At 45.0% G+C, this 21,633-nt stretch overlaps 1 protein-coding gene across 1 annotated transcript in view; it reads left to right on the top strand.

Annotated features, from left to right (window-relative positions):
* Positions 1-6,487: 6,487 nt before the first annotated feature.
* Positions 6,488-21,633, top strand: part of MB21D2 (Mab-21 domain containing 2) — a 120,145-nt gene continuing 104,999 nt past the window's right edge. The window contains exon 1 of the mRNA XM_032171919.2: positions 6,488-7,095. Within this exon, the coding sequence (XP_032027810.1) occupies positions 6,885-7,095 (211 nt within the window). The 5' untranslated portion in view covers positions 6,488-6,884. The remainder of the gene's footprint in view (positions 7,096-21,633) is intronic.

The following is a 21,633-nucleotide window of genomic DNA, read 5'->3' as shown; positions in this document are numbered from 1 at the left end:
TGGCATTGGATCCAGTACCCAGGGTATATGTAAAGTAGGATACGGATTGGTGTGGACAGCCCAGCACAGGGCCTTTGGCAAGTTCAAGGGCCAGAACAAAATGTAACAGTATCAAGGGATTGATGGGTTATGAGGGCCCCACCGTTTCACCAGAACAGCTGATGGGGTTAAGGCAGTCGTAATATGCAAAGAGGATTTTTAGAGTTATTTTAAATTACCTGCAATTATTACTATGCCCTTTCTTATCTGATGTGTAGAGTTTAAGTCAAATGGGTTTTCCCAAAAGAGAGAAGAATTGAAAATATGAACTTAATTTTTAAAGTTATTTTGTCATAAATTTTATTGAGCAAAGGGCCTGAGCTTAGATTTTAAGGTAGAGAGAAGAGGAACAAAAGGCTTTGTTTACAATAAGGTAACTTGAATCAGAATTTGGAATCAGATTGCGTATGTGAAATGCTGATAAAGCGTACCTATTCTCTAAAATGTGAGAGATTATTGGTGTTTTTCTGTATACTCAATGGTTGCTAACAACAGACTCAGTGAGGTTTCATGGAAAGAACTTGGATCGTAAATCAAAAGACTCAAATTTGGGGTCTGAGCCTGCATTTACTTTTTAATCAAACATTTATTGAATATCTACTATGTTCTACACATCCAGTAAGAGGTACTGGTGATACATCTGTGATCAAGACAGACAGTGTTGCATACATTTTTTGTGAGGGATACAGATAAGTTATCAGGCAGATACAAGGAAGTGTGAGAACGAACAGTGACGTAAGTCCAAAGGGAAGGACAGTCTACAAAGGAATTTACCTGACCTAGACCTGGGTCTGTGGGGGTGGAGGAGATCCAGAGAAAGCTCTTTTCAAGGAAATGACATCTAAATAGAGAGCTGAAGAATGACAATTAGCCACAAACTTCACTATCTCTCTGAGCTTTAGTTTCCTATTTCCAAAATGCAAAAAATAATAATAGTCCTCACTAACCTGCTTCAGTAGGAGGCTGTGAAGAACTGATGAATGAATTTTGTGATGAGCGTTTTGTTAAACTGTAAAGTGCTCTATTATCATGAGGAATCGTTAATAATTGCTATCAGATATTGTTATTTCCATCCCTAGAGTTCATTTCCTTCTTTTCACATGCACAGGTTTTGCTTCCCTGAGTATAGCAGGAGCAGAGAATAAAACAAGAGACTGGATGGCGAGATTGATATTGCTGCACTTTTCTCCATAGCTAGATCATTCACGCCCTCAAGGTTATTAGAGTACAGGGTTGGGGGAGAGAGAGAGCAGAGAATAAAATGAGAGACTGAGTGGGGAGATTTATATTGTTGCACTTTTCTCCATAGCTAGATCACTCACGCCCTCAAGGTTATGAGGATATAGGGTTGAGGGAGAAGCTGGGACTAGGCCCTCTGAACCATGTGAACACATCAGAGCAGATGGGCTTCACGTGGGCCTCACTTTATTAGGACTGAATAGTCTAAATAGAGAGGGTTATTTATATTGTTCTGGGGACCTCACTAATATTTCAACGGCCTAAGGCCGGGCGCAGTGGCTCACGTCCGTAATCCCAGCACTTTGGGAGGCTGAGGTGGGCAGATCACGAGGTCAGGAGTTCAAGGCCAGTCTGGCCAACATGGTGATTCCCTGTCTTTACTAAAAATACCAAAATTAGCCAGGTGTGGTGGTGAGTGCCTGTAATCCCAGCTACTCCAGAGGCTGAGGCAGGAGAATTGCTTGAATCAGGACCCAGAAGGCGGAGGTTGCAGTGAGCCGAGATGGTGTCACTGCACTCCAGCCTGGGCAACAAAGCGAAACTCCGTCTCAAAAAAAAAAAAAAAAAAAAAAAAAAATTCAATGGCCTAATCTCATTAGAAGTAAAACTGCCTGATTTGCCCCAAAATCTCATCAGAAGTAAAACTGCCCAATTTGCCCCAAGCAGGGACATGGTCACCTTTGTTTATGACTACCAAAGAGATTTAGCTCTAGTCTTGATTGTCTGCCTATTGCCAGGAAAAATCAGTAGCCAAGTAATTCCAAATGTTAGCATTTCTGGTTTACTGAGATTTAACTACCAAGTGAAATGAGTGCATTTTGCCCAAGGGCCACTCTCCTGTTTTTATTTTTATTTTTTAAATTATAATTTTGATCAAATTTCATGGCATTTTTCATGTTCCTTCTGGCAGTCTGGAAACACAATAACAAATATTTAGTAAATTTAAAGTTAGTATGAAAAATAGAAACAGAATTGTCTCTACTATTTAGTCAAGTTTCCTTTCTCTTTCTGTGCCCTCATTCTCCCATCTGGTAAATAAGGGTGGTAGATGGAATTTATCATCTAAGTTCCTTCTACTGTCAACATTCCACATGTCTGTGATGTTTGCCTCTCTTTTTCCTGCCTGCATTTCAAATCATAAAAAACCCAGGCCACTTCCATTTGTTAGACTTTTATTGAAAATCCAGCTGCCCAAGAAGGCCAGATCTTGTAGCCTAGGCTGCTATTTAAATCTCCGTCAGACCAGAGAATCTTTGTTTAAAATTATATTTTGTTAATCCATCATGTGGATGTGGAGCTTGCTATTTTTAATGCAGGCTCTGCACAGCCCAGTTATTCATGGCTGAGAGTTTGCCACAGAACTTCAGAGCTGTATTTAACAACAAACAGCTCCAGAGAGGCAAGATGAAGACTTCTTTCACATGCTAATAAAATTCGGGAGTTGGGAGTAGAAGGGCAAGTTCTACCTCTAAGTGTGACAGCAGTTTGGAAATGCAGGCTGTTACTCTGTTCTGTTTGAGGCTGTAAGAGCCAGCAAAGGAAAAGCCTACCTTCGTGCTTGTTTAGATGGTAGACTCCACTGACCTTTGTCCATCTGTGAAAATTCTAGAGATGTGCATTTTTATTACAAGGCTCAGACACTCTTTAACATCTAATAATGATTTTCTCTCTCTCTACCTTCCTCTCTATCTCCCTTCCTTCTCTTAGGTCATATAACATACACAGGGAGAAAAAGGCATAAAAATTGGGGCATTTAATTAAATGCATGCAGAAATATTTACATTTATAACGACACTTAATACTGGGAAACCATAGATAGCTTACATTGAGATATTTAAATTGTAGCAAAAATCACCTAAATTCTGACTTCTTGGACTTTGAGGGATGGTATTAGTTCATTCATTCTTTTTTATTAGTATTTTTTCTGAGACGGAGTCTCCCTCTGTTGCCCAGGCTGGAGTGCAGTGGTACAACCTCAGCTCACCATGACTTTCGCCTCCTGGGTTCAAGCGATTCTCCTTCCTCAGCCTCCCACCTAGCTGAGACTACAGGTGCATGCCACCATGCCTAGCTAATTTTTGTATTTTTAGTAGAGACGGGGTTTCACTATGTTGGCCAGGCTGGTCTTGAACTCCTGACCTCGTGATCTGCCCGCCTTGGCCTCCTAAAGTGCTGGGATTACAGGTGTGAGTCATCGTGCCCGGCTTCATTCATTCTTTTATATATTCATCTGAACATATAAACTAAGGTCATAAGATGGGTCAATAACTAAATTAAATGCAGCGTTTACACAGGTGAAGAAACACAGTACTTGCCCTTGAGAAGCTCAGAGCTTAAAAAGTCTCCCAATAGATCAATTCAGGAAATTATGGTTTTTGATCGTTTTTCTCTATTCTTCTAATTCAACAAGGGATATTGACACAATTTTATCAGTGTTCTATTAGAGCCTAGGAAGGTGTTAGTTTACCATCCAATTGCATTATCTGGATATGCAGGCTCATTGAGGGTCCATGATTCATAGAATTCTGATCTGGCTGATGGGAAGGAGAACAGACAATGAGGAACATCAGAGAGACCACTCACTCATTCAAACCCCCAAGGCCCAGCACTATGGCACAACAGGAATACTTTCTGCTAACAATCTGTTGTTTCTTTATGGATATAAATATCACAAGAAAAGGTAAAAATAAGGGAAGATTAGTGATGCCTCATTCATATGTTTGGAAATTAACAAATAAAAAGTGTTTTGATTTTGTTGTCTGAAGTATTTCTAACTGTACGTGGTTTGGAGGTAACTAGAACCCTCCTGCTCTATGGAATGACTGCCTCAGCCAGCTGTCGCACAGGTGCCTGCCATTGATCACTAGTGAAGCACTGACAGATGTGAGTGGATCAATTTGTGCTGGAGTTCCAAACACTTATGTGGCTTCTAGTACTGCCCAGGTAATGTTAATATCCTCTCAGGATGAGAAGTCAGGGCAGCATAGCAGAGCTGCAAAAGCCAGAGCTTGCTTTTTTTTTTTTTTTTTTGGAGACGGAGTCTCACTGTCACCCAGGGTGGAGTACAGTGGTGCGATCTCGGCTCACTGCAGCTTCCTCCTCCTGGGTTCAAGCAATTCTCCTGCCTCAGCCTCCCAAGTAGCTGGGACTACAGGCACACGCTGCCACACCTGGCTAATTTTTTGTATTTTTACTAGAGATGGGATTTCATCGTGTTACCCAGGCTGGTCTCGAACTCCTGAGCTCAGGCAATCTGCCCGCCTCAGCCTCCAAAGTACTGGGATTAGAGGCGTGAACCACCATGCCCCACCTAAAAACCAGAGTTTTTAAGTCACTTCCTCATCAGTCCACTAGCATTTATCTAGGCATGGATCCTCTCTTTCATACTGAGTGGGTGAGGAAGTGTGTTTCAAAGAGAAGGAAACCAAAAGCAAGAGAAATTAACTGGTTATGCCACAATTCTTCACTCATTACTTGATTCAATAAACATAGAGGACCCTTCCGAAGGTAGGACCATATGCTGCAGGAAATACAAAGATGAATGAGATGTAGCCCTCATCCCCAAGAATCTTTTAGTCTAAAACTTGCCTTAACAATGATGAAGTGGTCAGGTGTGGTGGCTCATGCCTGTAATCCCCTTGAGAGACCTAGATGCGAGGACTGCTTAAGCCAGGAGGTTGAGGTTGCTGTGAGCCACGATTGTGCCACTGCACTCTGGCCTGGGCTACAGAGGAAGACCCCGTCTCAGAAACAAACAAACACACACACACACCCCAAAACAAAAAACAATGATGAAGCAAGGTCAAAATTCATTAGCATCATATGAAAGCTTCTGAGAGTAGGTTCTGAGGAAGGAAAAGTTGCCACCAGCTTGAGGGGAGGGTCTCCGGAAAGCTATAAGAAAAAGGCAGACGCGAATTGGTTTTGGTGTAAACGGAGTAAAGAAGAGAGGAATTCCAGGGGGAGGTCAGTGGTCAGATCTGTGTTTTCTAAAGATCACTCTGGCAACAAGTTGTTACTAGATTGAGGAAAAGTGAAAGAATTAATAACAATAATAGTAGAAGCTGATAATAGCTAAGTACTTATTATATCAGTCCTTGTACTAAGTGCTTGACCTGTTTTATCTTATGTAATCCTTAAAACAACCTGTGAGACAGGAATTATTATTCCCATTTTATAGGGGAAGGCATGGAAGAGCCTGTACTTCCTTCCATGTCTAACAAAACAACTTGTATTCTTGGCCATGAGAACTCGGGAAAGAAAGTGAAACAGACCTGATCTAAATCAGGGACTGTGGGATAGAGAAGAGAGATTTTGGAGAATTAGGGAGGAAGATAACCTATGTTTCTCAGAGCCAATGGGCCTCCTAAGTGTTTGAATGATATACCCCATAAACACTAAAACCACCTCTGAGACTATTCTGCCTAAAGGACTATGACTTAGAGTGAACCTGCCTTGTCATGTAAGCCTAACTCCATGGTAGGAGCCATGTCTTTTGGCTATCACTGTCACATTCTGTCACTCCATCTGGCAAATAGTGCGTACTCAAATTTTATCTGTTGAATGAGAAAATTTTCCCCTTGTCATTTAACATTTCTTGGAACCTGGGGCAATTCATTGTTTCCCCTCTCCCACACCCACACTTTAGTTTCCCTAGCTTTATATTAGAGTAGGTTGAATCTCATTAACTCCTTATATGTTAAGATAAATGAGCTGTTATTCAGGTCATTAATTACCTTGGACAAAGGTAGGGATATTAGGGGTTAGTGGGAGTGCCAATACTGGTTTAGATGTGGAGTCTCTTTTTTGATACGCTCAATCCTATCATCTTGGCAATACAAGAGGAAAAGGATAGAAGACAGGTTTCATATTCCTTAAGGCAGTTTCCTTTACTATTTAAAGGTATTGGAGTTCTTGGGATAGAGAGGTAAACGCGCAGAGATGTCCTCCCCCAGGACACCGCCCTTAAAATCAAACGGAGGAAGACTTTCTTCTCCTTGAATGCGCTTGGCAAACCCTGCCCAGAAAGGCGATGGGGGGACGGCCGTGGAGGTGGAGAACGAATGCATCCACACCTCGCGCGTCTTCCCAAGTACGGATTGGCAAGTGGCATATGCGCGCAGACCTCTGTCATTTATTTATTTTCCTTTCCACTGGGTGCGCTGTCCCTTTAAATGGAGACGCTGGTGCTGGCTCCGTAACACCGGAGCCGGCAGCTTGTTGATTTCAGAGCTGGTGAATTTCACATTGTTTCCACTTCACTTTCCTCGCCCGGGGGAGGCTCCGGTTGGCTCTCCGACCGCCGTTGCCGCTGCCAGCGAGGGCCAGGGCAGGGCAGGGACGCGCAGCATCGGGGCGGGCGTGGGGCCGGAGAAAAGGGTGTCGGGGCCACACACGCACCCTCGCTGCAGTCCAGCTCCTCCCGAAGCTCGCACGCCCAGAGCGCACGGAGCGGGGGACTGCCCGCCCAGACGCCCGCCCGCCAACCCGCCCACGGGCCGGGGCCAAAGCCTGGGAGCCTGCGAGGGGAGGAGGCCCAGGGGGGCGGGGTGGGGGGCGGGGGTGGGTGCTGCGCTGCCGCGGAGCTGCTACTCGGCGCGTTTTGCATGAAGATGGCGGCTCCCACCGCCAGCAAGGCAGCCTCCCTGGGCTGTAACAACAAGCCTGCGTTCCCGGAGCTGGATTTCAGGTCGGGAGCTCGGGTGGAGGAATTGAACAAACTCATCCAAGAATTTACGAAGCACGACCAGCGGGAATACGACGACCAGAGAGCGCTGGAGATTCACACAGCCAAGGATTTCATCTTTTCCATGCTGGGTAAGGAGGAAAAAGGGGGAGGTGTGTGTGCGCGTGTGTGTGATGGGAAGCGGAGTAGAAAACCCATTCCCCCTTCTCGACCTCTTCCCTTCTCGTTGCCTTCCCGAGCCGGTGCCTTGGGTATAAGCCATCTCTGTTCCGCCCCTCTCTTCTTTCTCCGCCGAAAGCCGAGCTGCCTGCCCTCCCCTCCTTACTATACTTTACGCCGGATCTCCCTTTCCCCCTGTTCGCTTGCTCTTTTGTTAATTTCTCCGCCACCGGGGGCTGGCAGGCAGGTGAGGCACTCGCGGTGAAGCGTTGCACTGTTGGGGGAAGTCCCTGGAAGCGAGTGCAGTCCAGGTGAGCCCCTGAGGTGCCTTCAGTTGAGGGATTTGGCTGCCGGAGGCAGGGACCTCCGCTTTCCCGACGCCGGCTCTTGGGTGCTCTCCCGAGCTTGGGAGCGGAGACGGCTCAGGGCTCTGGCTTGGCGCCCGAGCGACAAGTTGCTTCTCTCGTCTCGCGGCGCGGCGCTGTCATGCCGAGCCCCCGGTGGCCAAACTTGTTGGGTGTTCCCGAGTAACCCGCTGAAGTAGTCTGGGCGTCCGGAGTTCCTGCAACTTTGATTTGCAAATTGACTTCTCTTATGAAGCGCTCGGAAGCATTTCCGGTGCTTCTTCAGGGCTCTCGCAGAGCTCGGAATTCTTAATTCCCAGCTCTTCCGTGACTAGGCGCGGAGCTCTGGCCGCAGAGGAGCGCCGGTTCCCTGCTCTTTGTGTATTGTCTTAGCGCTGGCCGAGAGAGGTGCCCAGAGTTTCCAACCGCGGGGACGTCGGGGGCTAGAAAATGTGCCCCCCACTCCCACCTCCAGCCCCTCACCTACGGCTCCTGAAACATGATTGAATGCTGGGTAAAGGAACATAATTTAGCCAGGCCCGGGAGACCGAGCCCACCCTCCCCAAGTGTCCTGCCGTTGGGATTATTGCTACTGAGGTGTAGTGTGAGTTTGCCAGGCGCCTGGGTTGTAGCTTGTGGCTCTGCCAGTGGATCCGTGGCTGTCATGCGGTGCGTGGCCCGAGGTCAACATTCCGCAGAACTGGTACTCCAGGATAGCGCTGCTCTAACGCACGTCTCTGTGTGCTCTCTACAAATAGATCAGCCAATTTTCCAGGTGTTGAAAAATTTGATTGGAAAAGGTCTCTTGGCCACAGAGGAAGACAGGGCTTTTCTCTCTCTCCTGCAATCTAATTGGGTTTCAGCCGGCTGTTGCTGCTTCTATCCTGGGATACCTTCTTCCTTCTAGGTTTTCTTCTTCCTCACTGCCCAAAGAGGGGGTAATACAGACTGAACGTGTCTGTGTCCGCTGGTAGTTGTTCACGCGTTGGGAAGTTGGATGAAACATGGTAAAACTCTAGGCTGGTTTTTACCTTTTGCGCCGCCCTCTCCAAGTGTATCTTACGTTGCGTATGGGGTTGAAAAACTCTTTATTGACAGATTCGACCGTTCAACTATTTAGATGAATAGATGAATTAAATATATATATATATTTAAATTCATAACCTTTTAGGAGTGAGCTTCCAGAGGGAAGCCTAAAATGCTTACAAAGCCAAAAGCCAACACATGATTGTCAGGAAGGTGGGGACACACACAGAAGGCTGAGGGCAGTTACTTAAGTTGTTTAGTTAATTATAGCGGTTCTCTGTGGCACAAATAGTGGAAGTCTGCCATCGTGTTAATACAGCCCCCAGATCAGTTCTGATGTCACTTGCGTAGGTCATTTACTAGAAGAAGGTACTGGGTCACCACCAGTTAGGGTAGTCATAGGTCAGGAAATGGGATAATGGAGGGAGGGTAAATTTAAGTGCCTGGCTCATTAGGAACTTCTATGCTTAACTCCAAAGCTGATACACTGAATCAGCAAAGCTTTTATCCAAATATAAAAAAGTAACTTATTCTAGGGTGCTTAATTTTTGCATGTGTTTAATGTCATGGGTGGCATTGCGTTGACAGGTAAACTAGATTTGCCTCTGTTGTTTTTTACCCAGCTGACCTTGCAAGCAGTCTTTCTTGCCCCCTGGGAATTTAGCATTTCCACCTACAGGAGAGAAGATTCAGGAGAGTGTCATTTAAGCCTTTTGCCCCTCTGGACACTAGAAGGCAGATGGCGAAATGAGCTTGCCTGTGTGTGGTGCTGCATTCATTTGCGAGTTCCTTGCTTTCCCTTAATGAGATGCTGGCTGCTCTAGACAAGTGGAGGTTTGGCGACAGCAAGGGGTTCCTATGTAGATTTACTTTTTCTAAAGCAGATTTTGGCTTGGCTGAAAGAACAAAATCATTTTTTTGTACACTTTGTTTCACTTGCCACAGCTTTGGTTCTTTAATGACTATGCAAATGAGGTCTCTTAATGACCCCTAGCTTGTTAAGGTGTCACTTGGGTGGCACCAGGCCCTCATTTCAGGGAGTTGTGGGGTGTGGGGGTGGGGCAAGTCCTCTTGGCTTTGTGCTGTATCCGAGCTGCACCTGAGGATTGTTAGCAGCTTACAGATATTATCCCCTCACACAGAGTGAAGTGGCCAACCACGAATTGGGTACAAGCCTCTTTAGTGGAGCTGAGAAAAATACTGCCTCAGGTTTCAGGCAGTTGGGCGGGGGTGGGGGGTGGTGAGGCATGTTACTCTCTTTTTGTGTAAGATTGTTAGCCAAGTCTGAAGCCCCTCCAGCTTCACAGATCCTTTTCATTTTGTCTAGTTCGGAGGAATTTTACACTGAAGAGCAAGGAGGTGGTAGACAGCTGTCATAATCAATGACCTGTCAACACCGAGACACTCCACTGTCTTAGCAAAGCAGGGTTCTGCACAGGCTGTGGGGTTGATCTGAGCCTGCTGGTGCTCACTGTGGTCTCTGGGATCTGTCCTGATGCTCTCTGTTTGTACAGAGATTCTGATTTTTCTTGGAGGCAGGTGTTAGCTGCAATTGTCTAGATTCACTTCTTATTCCTCTATACCTTGGTCTTTTAGGAGAATGATTGGTGTTATTATCTAGTTAATATTTGAGAGCCCAGACTGTGCGAAAGGCTGGCAGTGCGTAATAAACACCATTTATCAAAATTCAGGGAACTTGCCGGAGTTCATTAATGTTTTAATAATATTTGGTATTTGCATAATGTCTCTGCCAGCTCTTTTGTTATCTTCATTCCCTGGTGAGGTTCGATAGAGACTGGTTTGTGTCCCCATTGAACAGATGCAGAACAGAGGGTATGCAGATGCTGGAGAAGGCAGGAAAGAGACAAGCCGTCACCTAACCTACAGACCAAGTGGTCGGTACCACGGCATGATTTTTACGGTAGTTAATCATTTACTAATGTCTTCTCAGGGCCAGGAACTTCACATAGACTTTTGAGGAGGTATTGCTTTCCCATTACATAGATGAAGATACTGAAATTTAGTGGGGTTAAGAAAGTGGATATCCAGGGTCACGTAGCTAATAGATGGTAGAGATGCTGCTAAAACTCAGGTCAGCCTTACTCTAAAACATGTTCCTCTTCTCCTACTTGAGACTATTAAGAGTAGATGCATAAAATCCGGAGGAAAGGCTTTGTTTTACAAAATCACTTCTTTCAGGATTTCGTTTCGATTTTAGCTGTAAGTTTTAGCATAATATAAGTAGATTTCTGGAACAGTCTGAGTTCAAGTATTCTATAATAAGATCTCCTATTTGAATTTTTGATTGAGAAAATCATAGTAATTATAATAAAATGTTAAAATCGATAGTTTCATTCCCAGTCTGCCTCTTGTTGGCTGTGTGGTCTTAGTATTATTCTCTTTCTCTTTTTTTTTGGAGACAGGATCTTGCTCCGTTGTCCAGCCTGGAGTGCAATAGTATGATCATGGCTCACTGCAGCCTCAAATTCCTAGGTGTAAGCTATCTTCCTGTCTCAGCCTCCCTAGTGGCTAGGACTAGAGATGTGTACCACCATGCCCAGCTAATTTTTTATTTTTTTAAATTTTTGTGTAGATGGAGTCTCACTATGTTGCCCAGGCTGGTCTCAAAATCCTGGCCTCAAGTGATCCTTCTGGCTTGGCCTCCCAAAGTGCTGGGATTGCAGGCATGAACCACCATGCCTGGCCAGTTTTTTCATTCATTAAACATGGATAACAGTAAGCATTGTTTTTCAGAACTGTTATGTCAGAATGTGAAATTACTTTGCTAACTAAAAAAGAATACATACATGAGTTTATTATTTAAAGAAATGTTTATTTACTTATTTATTTGATTATTTGAGACAGGGTCTCACTCTGTCACCTAGGCTAGAGTGCAGTGGTACAATCTCAGCTCACTGCAACCTCTACTTCCTAGGCTCAAGTGATCTCCCACCCCAGTCTCCCAAGTAGCTAGGAGTGCAGGCGTGTGACACCACGCCTGGCTAGTTTTTTGTAATTTTGGTAGAGACAGGATTTCGCCATGTTGTCCAGGCTGGTCTCACACCCCTGAGTTCAAACAATCCTCCTGCTTCGACCTCCCAGAGTGCTGGGATAAAAATATACTTTCTTAGAAAATCCAGTGAACTTAAATTGGAATTATTTCTGCAGCTTGACATCTGAAAGAACTATGCAGTACAATTAGGGTAGCCCAGGAGGATTTTGGCTCATACCATGTGCTGACCATGGTGCTAGCTACTTTGCCTAAGTCCATTAGCTCATGTAATCTTTTTTCCACAACTGTGTAAGCATAAGTATCATGCCTATTTTGGAAGCGAAATAGGTGCTGTTACCCGCTTTTAAAGATGAAATGGTGAGGCTCAAAGAAAGAAGTCAAGAACTTAGGCTAAGATCATTCAGAGTTGGAGATTGAATCCAGTTATTCCTGACTCAGAAGCTCATGTTCCTTTTACTGTAGTAGCAATCAGTTTCCATCACTTTTGGGTGAGACATACTACACTCAGTAGCCTGCCTAGACTGGAGGAGCAAGGATAATTTCTTTTTTTCTTTTCTTTCTTTCTTTTTTTTTTTTTTTTTGAGATAGAGTTTCGCCCTTGTTGCCCAGGCTGGAGTGCAGTGGCATGATCTCGGCTCACTGCAACCTCTGCCTCCTGGGTTCAAGCGATTCTCCTGCCTCAGCCTCCTGAGTAGCTGGGATTACAGGCGCCCACTACCACACCTGGCCAATTTTTGTATTTTTAGTAGAGATGGGGTTTCACCATGTTGTTGGCCAAGGCTGGTGTAGAACTCCTGACCTCAGATGATCCACCCACCTCGGCCTCCCAAAGTGCTGGGATTACAGGCGTGAGCCACCATGCCCCGCCTGAGATAATTGCTTTCTGTCTTCCTGTCTCTGTCCCTCTTTCTCTCCCTCTGTTTTTTTCACGCATTTGACAAACACTGAATGAATGTAATAGTGTTTGCCAATCAGCATGCAGGGTTCTGAGGGTAAGATGGTGACCAAAACCTTTGAGAATTCATAAGGGCCTTCAGGGACCCTCCCCTGCTTCCTTTGCCCACCAATTCTAGCAGGATGTTTTGCTGGCTGTTTCTCCTCTCAGGCCAGTAAGTGCCATGTGGCCATTTCGAAGATGTAAACGCACAGTGTGGTGCTCCTGAACCTACCATATTTTTAGGCACTTTCTGCATCTCCAGAGCGGGGAATTTTGAAGCCCTACCTTTCCAGCGTTTGGTTGCTGCTTTTCTCTTAATGAATTCCCCCAGCAGGATTCACCGTGGGAATTTATCGTGCACTGGTGTTTCGTGGGCCTCCATGTGCTTGGGAAGTTCCCGAGAGTTGTATTCACTATGTGCTGTGTCTGCAGAGTGGACAGGATCATCTCGGAATTTTGTTCTATCTCTGAGAACATTATGTATCCAGGGCAGGGGATCCCTCTAAACATTCATTTTTGTGCTAGTTTGGATGGTTTCAGTTCCTCCTCCGTGGTTCTGGGCAGTGGCTGCCCTTTGTCCTTCAGAGAAGAGGCCTAGAACTGTTGACAGTCCTGTCATTCCTTCTCATGCCACCCACTGGATAATGCATTGCTCACAGTTAGGCTGAGCCCCTTTTTAATTCACGGAAATATTAGATTCTAATAATTCAAAATCTCTGCTCCCATTCAGACCTATTGAATCCGAATCCCCAGAGATCCCCCCACCAGCTGCTCAGCACGTCAACATCCTGTCCTGTGTTAGGCCTGATGTTCTGCATTCTCTGTTCTAGGCACAATGAGCATGATCCCAGCTGACTTTTGAGACTAGAACCAAGCTGCTGAGCCTGGTGAGCAGATAATGTCTGTCTGCTCCTGGAAAGTAATAATGGAGTTCTTCCACCTGGGACAGAGACAGAGAGGCATAGTGAGTGAGACAAGGGTGTTTGCTATGTCACAGGTTGTAATAGGACTTTACGATATCATTTAATCATCACCATTACACTTTGAGGTTAAAATAAAAACTGTGGTGAACCCTAGAATTAGAAAAATATAGGAATTCATCCAAGTTTACCAGCAAGTGAGTGGCATAGGTGGGGCTTAACCTGGGTCAGGATGAATACAAAGCCCTGGCTTTTAACAAGGACAATATTCTGCACTCAGGAGGGCCAAGAGACCCAGATTTTACCTCTGAATCTCTAGTTATTAATATTTGCTGTGTGATGTTGGGCAAGTCACTCAGACTTTAAGCCTCAGTTTCTAAATATATAAGTTGGGCTTAATAGTTATATATACTTCATGTGTTCAGGTGCATTCAATTCTGAATCTGAAAGCTTTTATATAGTAAGAGAAAAGGGAATTTCTGAGTTCTTGTACCAGCTTTGTTTTGTACTATGTGGTATGTGTTTTACCCTAAGTCTTCTAACCTATGTTGGGCCTAATTTTGCCCATTTTCCAATGATATGCAAAGGAAAAAGTAAAATCACTCCTAAACTTGGGTCACCGTTAATATTTTGATGCACATTTTTCCTAAACATCTGTGTTATACATATGCTTACACCCAGACATATGCGTACATTTACATAACAGGGATGGTGTGGGATCCATGTTCTTTTATTAGGAATAAATTTATCAGTATGCTGTCCTCTACATTTTAAAAGAGGAGCTCTAAGTTGAAACTTGTAGAATGATGTTTTCCTAGCTTCTTTCATTCATCTCTTTTTATTCCAAAGAAGATGCATTTCTAGAACTTAGATTCTATTATTTATGCATATTTGTATGAATGACAGGTCTCACTCTGTTGCCCAGGCCGGAGTGCAGTGGTGCCATCACGGCTCACTGTAGCCTTGACCTCTTGGGCTCAAGATCCTCCTACCTCAGCATCCCAAGTACCTGGGGCCACAGAGGGCACAGCCATGCCTGGTTAATTTTTTTAATTTTTTTTTTTTTTTTTTTTTTTTTAGAGATGGTGGTCTCGTTATGTTGCCCAGGCTGGTCTTGAACTCTTGGGCTCAAATGATTCTTCCACCTTGGCCTCCCAAAGTGTTGGGATTACAGGCATGAGCTACCATGCCCCACCTCTATTCTATTATTTAGTAATTGGGAGTAATGAATTCTCACACTGGTGACCTCCGAGGATTGTACCTACCTTATCTGCCATCCTTTGAGGATTTTATCTACCTTTCCATGCCGTCTCCTGTCTCTGCATGTTCTACATTGTCATGTAACACACACCCCATATTTCTCACTTTCTTTCTTTGCTTAGGCCCTTAGGCTCTTTTCTCTCTCTCTCTGTCTTTTTTTGTTTGTTTGTTTGAGACAGAGTCTTGCTCTGTCACTCAGGCTGGAGAGCAGTGGCCAATCTCAGTCTCGGCTCACTGCAACCTCTGCTTCCCGGGTTCCAGTGATTCTCCTGCGTTAGCCTCTGGAGTAGCTGGGATTACAGGTGCGTGTCACCATGCCTGGCTAATTTTTTGTATTTTTAGTAGAGGTGGGGTTTCGCCATGTTGGCCAGGCTGGTCTTGAACTCCTGGCCTCGAGTGATGCACCCACCTCAGCCTCTCAAAGTGCTGGGATTACAGGCGTGAGCCACCGCGCCTGGCCAAGGCTCTTTTCTCTATCAGAGTTCCTTCCCTAACCGGGTCCATGGAAACAGCCTGGAACCTGTGAACTTGAGTGGGGAAAAAAGGACATCTTTATTTGTACTAACCTCTAACTTAAATATAGCATTTTCTTTCATTATAAATATAGATGGGAAACCATAGTGTTATTAGTGGTACATATGTTTTTGTTGCCAATAGAAATCCCAGGCATTTTTATTTCATATTACAGTTGTTGCAGATATCTCAAAAAATGCTTACTGCTGCTTTGAAATTATGGTGCATATTAGACTTGCTGCTAGATTTTATTATTTAAGGCACTAATAATCACATAGGGTACTCTATCACAAATTTACTTTAAAAATGCATTTTGTATTTTTATTTTATTTTATTTTATTTTGTGAGACGGAGTCTCGCTCTGTCACCCGGGCTGGAGTGCAGTGGTGTGATCTTGACTCACTGCAAACTCCGCCTCCCGGGTTCACACCATTCTCTGGCCTCAGCCTCCTGAGTAGCTGGGACTACAGGTGCCCGCCACCACGCTTGGCTAATTTTTTTGTATTTTTAGTGGAGACGGGGGTTTCACTGTGTTAGCCAGGATGGTCTCGATCTCCTGACCTCGTGATCCTCCCACCTCGGCCTCCCAGAGTGCTGGGATTACAGGCGTGAGCCACCGTGCCCGGCCACATTTTGTATTTTAGTAACTGATTTTCTTGGAAATTCTGTTGATATTATCATATTCACTTAAATATGCTGTTCTCTGCAGGGATCTATAAGCTTCTACAGTCTGTCGAGAGGATCCATGTCACAGAAACAATTAAATGTCCCAGGTTCTACAGATGGACTTCTGACACCTTATGTCCGCTTTATTTTTCTCTCCCAGCTCAAATGCCACTTGACTCATGAAGCCTTCCTATATCTCTTAAAGAAGAAGAAAATTTGGCCGGGCACGGTGGCTCATGCCTGTAATCCCAGCACTTTGGGAGGCCGAGGCGGGCAGATCACAAGGTCAGGAGATCGAGACCATCCTGGCCAACACGGTGAAACCTTGTCTCTAATAAAAAAAAAATACAAAAAATTAGCTGGGCGTGGTCGCGGGCGTCTGTCATCCCAGCTAGTTGGGAGGCTGAGGCAGGAGAATGGCATGAACCCGGGAGGTGGAGCTTGCAGTGAGCCTAGATCGCGCCACTGCACTGCAGCCTGGGCGACAGAGGGAGACTGTCTCAAAAAAAAAAAAAAAAGAAAATTTACCTTTCCAGTGTTTCCTCCTAATGCCTGGTCCCTTTTGTGGCCCTAAGCCTATTCTTTCCCATGCTTTAAAGAATCCCTGGCTTATTTATCTTTGCAGCACCCAGGCGGTCATGCACATAGTAGGTGCTCACTAAGTGTGATGTGACTTGAGTCACTCTTTAAAAGAGCTCTTCCCAGTGAAGCTTTTTATTGCAGTCTCTGAGAAATTAGCACTTTCTAACCTTGTCTCTTTATGATTTTTAAACATCCATTGAGTTTTGCTATATCGTTTTCTGGAGTCCACAAAATCTTGATCTTATCTCCTTATGTGGCAGACGGACCTAGGTCTGATTTTTAGGCCTTGCCCAACTCGTCCTTAGGGCTTGTGACAGTGTTTACAATAGACCTGAGTAAGTACTTGCCAGCTGAGTGATCTCTTTTAAGAACTGTTCATAATTATGCCCTTCTGTGAGGCCCTGTTTCCAGGAAACAGCTATTTGTTTTTCATCCACTTAAGTGCCTTTTCATGAATTCACTCTACACAAGATAAAGAGATAACTAGGGACAGTGCTGCTATGAATAAAGCTGGCATGGGGAACTGTTCAGTTTGTTTATATTTTATATTTTTTCCTTAACGCAAGAAGACTTGTGAGTTAAGTCAGTAGTGGGAGTTGGTATAAGTCTTGTTTAGGCTTTTGTCTCTTCCAACTAGTATTTGAATATCTACAATGTGTGTAGAATGGTGTTAAGCATTCATTCATTCATAACTTCATTCAACATATGTTGGCATGCCTGCCATGTGCTAGTGTAATTACCGGTGCAATTACTATGTAAGTGCACAGAGTAGTGAATAAGAACCAAGACCACTACCTCCATAGATCTGCTGTTCTCTGGAGGATTTAACAAAATTAAGCATGCAAGTAAACAGGGGTGTGTGCTTTAAAAGAACAAGAAGCAAAGAATATGATGTTGGTGGGCAGCTAGGTAGGATAGAGTGAAGAATGATTGAGAAGCCTTCCCTGGGCCAGGCGCGGTGGCTCATGCCTGTGATCCCAGCACTTTGGGAGGCCGAGGCGGGCGGATCACGAGGTCAGGAGATCGAGACCATCCTGGCTAACACAGTGAAACCCCGTCTCTACAAAAAATACAAAAAATTAACCGGGCGAGGTGGCGGGCCCCTGTAGTCCCAGCTACGTGGGAGGCTGAGGCAGGAGAATGGCGTGAACCCCGGGGGGCGGAGCCTGCAATGAGCTGAGGTCACGCCACTGCACTCCAGCCTGGGCAACAGTGAGACTCCGTCTCAAAAAAAAAAAAAAAAAAAAAGTCTTCCCTGAGGCAGAGACGTTTGAAATGGAAGCAGCAGCAGCAGCAGCCATCTGAAGACTGGGTGGAAGTGTATTCCAGGTAGACAGACAGCAGGTGTAAAGGCCCTGAGGTGAGGGGTAAACTTGAAAGGAGCTTTCAAGGCAGCTGAAATTTCAGCAAGTTTAATTTGGTCTCCGTAAGGAGGAATGGTCTATGTTCAGATAAGGCTTATGATGGGGTGCGGCTGCCTGCCTTGGCATTTAGTGAGCTGCTTCCTGTGGGTAAAGGTTTTCCAGGTGGGACCACACTTTTGCTAGACTCCTGTTAATAGCATTCAGGGATGGCGGGGGTGGAGTAGGAGGAATGTAGAAAAGTTGGATTACAAGTCCTCGAAAGGCACTCTGTGGCCATGTGATTCTCAGATTTTACCCCTGATAGTCCTAGGCCAGAAACAGTGACTTCTACATTTTATGATTTATGGTTCAAACTGCAGCTTTCATGCGATGATGCTGATAAGCCTCTATTTTTATCTAGTCCTCCACAATTTACAAAATACTTTCATATGTATAATCTGATTGGATTTATTCCTCAGCAACCCTAGGAAGTAAGTATTATTGTTTTATCTATTTTAACACAGGAAGAAACCATCATCAGGAGAAGTTAAGTAACTCACTCAGGATCACTAAATGGTTGAGGTGGGATCAAACTCAAATCCTTTGAAACTCACCTCATTCTTCATTTTACAGTAATTTTCTTTTCTTTTCCTTTCCTTTTCTTTTCTTTTTCTTTTTGTTCTTTTTGAGACTGGGCTTGCTCTGTCACCCAGGCTGCAGTGCAGTGGCGCGATCTCGGCTCACTGCAGCCTCAACTTCCTGGGCTGAAGCAATTTTCCCACCTCAGACTCCTGAGTAGCGGGCACTACAGGCACACACCTCCACGCCTGGCTAATTTTTCTTTCTTTTTTTTTGACACAGGGCGTGCTCTGTCACTCAGGCTGGAGTGCAATGTCATGATCTCGGCTCACTTGAACCTCTGCCTCCCGGGTTCAAGCGATTCTCCTGCCTTAGCCTCCCGAGTAGCTGGGATTACAGGCTCCCACCACCACCCCTGGCTAATTATTGTATTTTTAGTATAGACGGCATTTCACCATGTTGGTCAGGCTGGTCTCGAACTCCTGACCTCGTGATCCGCCTGCCTCGGCCTCCCAAAGTGCTGGGATTACAGGCGTGAGCCACGGCGCCCGGCCACGCCTGGCTGATTTTTGAATATTTTGCAGAGACAGGGTCTTGCCGTGTTGCCCAAGCTGGCAATAATTTAAAAACAAAACCAAACCTTTTCTACCCCATCCCACCCTGCCACAAGGAATGGAAAGGGGATGATTTCTGGTCTGGAGAAAGGCACTGAGTGAGGCTCGGGAGGAAGGGCTAAGCCAGCAGACTGCAAAGTGTGCCTGTGCCTGATGGGCATTCAGCTGTAAGCACGGTTTTAGGCTGCTTCAAGATCACCGTTTTAGCACTGCAGCTGTTCTTAATAGCAGCTGCTTGTGCGGATTGTGTTGTGATTAATAAAGGCAACTCAACAGTTTGTTCTTTCAACTGTGCCCTTGGTGTGCACAGCCTGCTTTTCATACAGTTTTGATTGGGAACAACACAGTCCTACGGGCGTATGGTGCCTGCGGGCTCATTACCCTGTTGTGAGAAAGATGGTCCACCTAGGCCAGAGCTGCCGAGCCCAAGACCTCCCAGGGACTGGACGGTAAGGAAGATGAGGGTGGTGGGTGGCTCAGTAAATGCCGGCTCCTCAGTATGAGTCAGGGGTGCCAGGGAGGCAGGGTACGTTGGGAAATGGAGATCACCTCTTGTCCCTGTTGTCTGATGGGGCCACTGCCCATTGTTCCTCCACTGCAGTGGTTCTGGAACTTCAGTGTGTATCAGTGTCCTGCTTGTTGAAACACAGATGGTCAGGCCCCACTTCCACAGTTTCTGATTCTGTAACGCTGGAATGGAGCCTGAGAATTTGCATTTCTGATGAGTTTCCAGGTGATGCAGCTGCTGCTGGTTGAGGGACCCCACTTTACGAACGAAAGCCAAGGGCCCAGGGCTGAGGGTCTGGACCAATAGAACTTTGGATGTTTTGGATTTTTATGAAAAATCTCCAGATTTTAAGTACTGAGAATAAATCAAATTTTAAAGAAACACCATGGGGATTAAAACTGTAGGTCAGACAGAACACCGCCTATCAACTTATCACCTCTGATCTGAATACTTTCAGGAAATTTCTTTTGCGGCCTGCTCTGAAAACTGAGAACCCAGAGAAGGGTGGGGGTTCATCCACAGCATGCAGCTAGTTTGGGGCAGAATCGTGACTAGAACCCAGGTTCCCTGCTGTGTGTTTGTCCCTGCATACTGTCTTCTGAATACATTTTCTCTTTGAATGGGAAAACGTTTGAAAATAATAATAACCACACTAAAATATTGCGAACTATGTTCCAGGTGTGGTTCTAAGTACTTTATATATATTAGCTAAATCAGTCCTAACACCAACACTATGATGAAGGTACTTGTATTAGGCTGTTTTTACATTGCTGTAAAGACATACCCGAGACTGGTAATTTAAAACGAGGTTTAATTGGCTCACAGTTCTGCAGGTGGTACAGGAAGCATAGTGCTGGCATCTGCTCAGCTTCTGGTGAAGCCTCAGAGAGTTTCCAATCATGATGGAAGGAAAGTGGCAGCAGGCACTTCACATGGCGAATGCAGGAGCAAGTAAACGTGGGGGAAAAGGTGCCCCCATGCTTTTAAATGACCAGACCTCTCAACAGCTCAGAGTGAGAGCTTGCTTATCACCAGGGGGACGGCCCAAGCCATTCATGGGGTATCTGCCCCGATGATCCAGATGCCTCCTGCCAGGCCCGCCTCTAACGCTGGGGATTACATTTCAACATGAGATACCAGTTGTTGGGATAGCAAATATCCAAACTCTGTTAGTACTATTATCCTTATTTTACTGATGAGAAATCTGAAACACAGAGAGGTTAAGTAATTTGCCCAAAGTCACAGAGCTACTAATAAAGTGATGATTTAACCCAAGAAGTCTAGCTTTAGGCAGAAATTGGCAAATAACTATGAACTTTTTTTCAAGACTTCATTTAAAAAGCAAAATAAAACCTCTTATCATGCAAAGTACAAATCATGGACAGATTCTTACAATTTTAGTGCTGCCAGGAAACTTGAAAATTAGGTGGCTTGACTTCCTCCTTCCTCCGTTTTATAGACATGGAAACTGAGGGCCAAAAAGAAAAGGGGACTTGATCATCCTGAACGCTGTCTTTACTTTTGGGCGGAATGGGGGTTAAGTAAATGTTGGGTAAGTAATGCTTTCTAAGAAAGATACTTCTACCTGAGACAGTTGGCTTCATAGCATTTGTGCCCCAGGGAAGATTCTGCTGACTTTGAAGACAAAGGAAGTCACTTCGAGAGGGCTGTGCTTCAAGGTAGGGAAAATTTCCCCTGTTACAAAGCCACCTTGTAGTTTGAGGTTCTCTTAATTGCTATTAGAGGAAGGATGCTAAATAAATAGCCTCATAGGCAGGGTGTATTTTTGGTCTGTCATGTTTGCTTTGGTCTTTTGATTTGTTCCTCATCTCTTTCTCTCTGGTTTCTTTCCTCTAAAAAGTGTGACCTTTTCTTATGCCTGTGCTGTTTCCACAGCTTTGAATAGCATGATGAATATTTTGATCTCTGAACAATTAATATCTATAATCAAGGCTGGCAGGCTGGAGTCTGGACTATAGGACCAGCCTGTGGCTGGGAGGAGTTGCTGCTGCATGGGCTGAAACACCTGCTCGGGATCTGAAAGAACCAGCATAACCTTCACTCCCTGTGGCTGGTCTTAGAGCTTAGGAGGATTTAGGGTGTTGTAATAGGATTCAAAGAATTAGAGAGGAGTTAAGCTAGTGGGAATCTTTCTGAGATCAGCTCATCCACCCCATCATTGTACTGATGGAGAAACTTAACCCC

Source organism: Hylobates moloch, unplaced genomic scaffold, assembly GCF_009828535.3.
Source record: "Hylobates moloch isolate HMO894 unplaced genomic scaffold, HMol_V3 SCAFFOLD_13, whole genome shotgun sequence".
Taxonomy (NCBI): domain Eukaryota; kingdom Metazoa; phylum Chordata; class Mammalia; order Primates; family Hylobatidae; genus Hylobates; species Hylobates moloch.
Note: the sequence above shows the minus strand (reverse complement) of the source record. Positions and strands in the feature narration are given on the sequence as shown.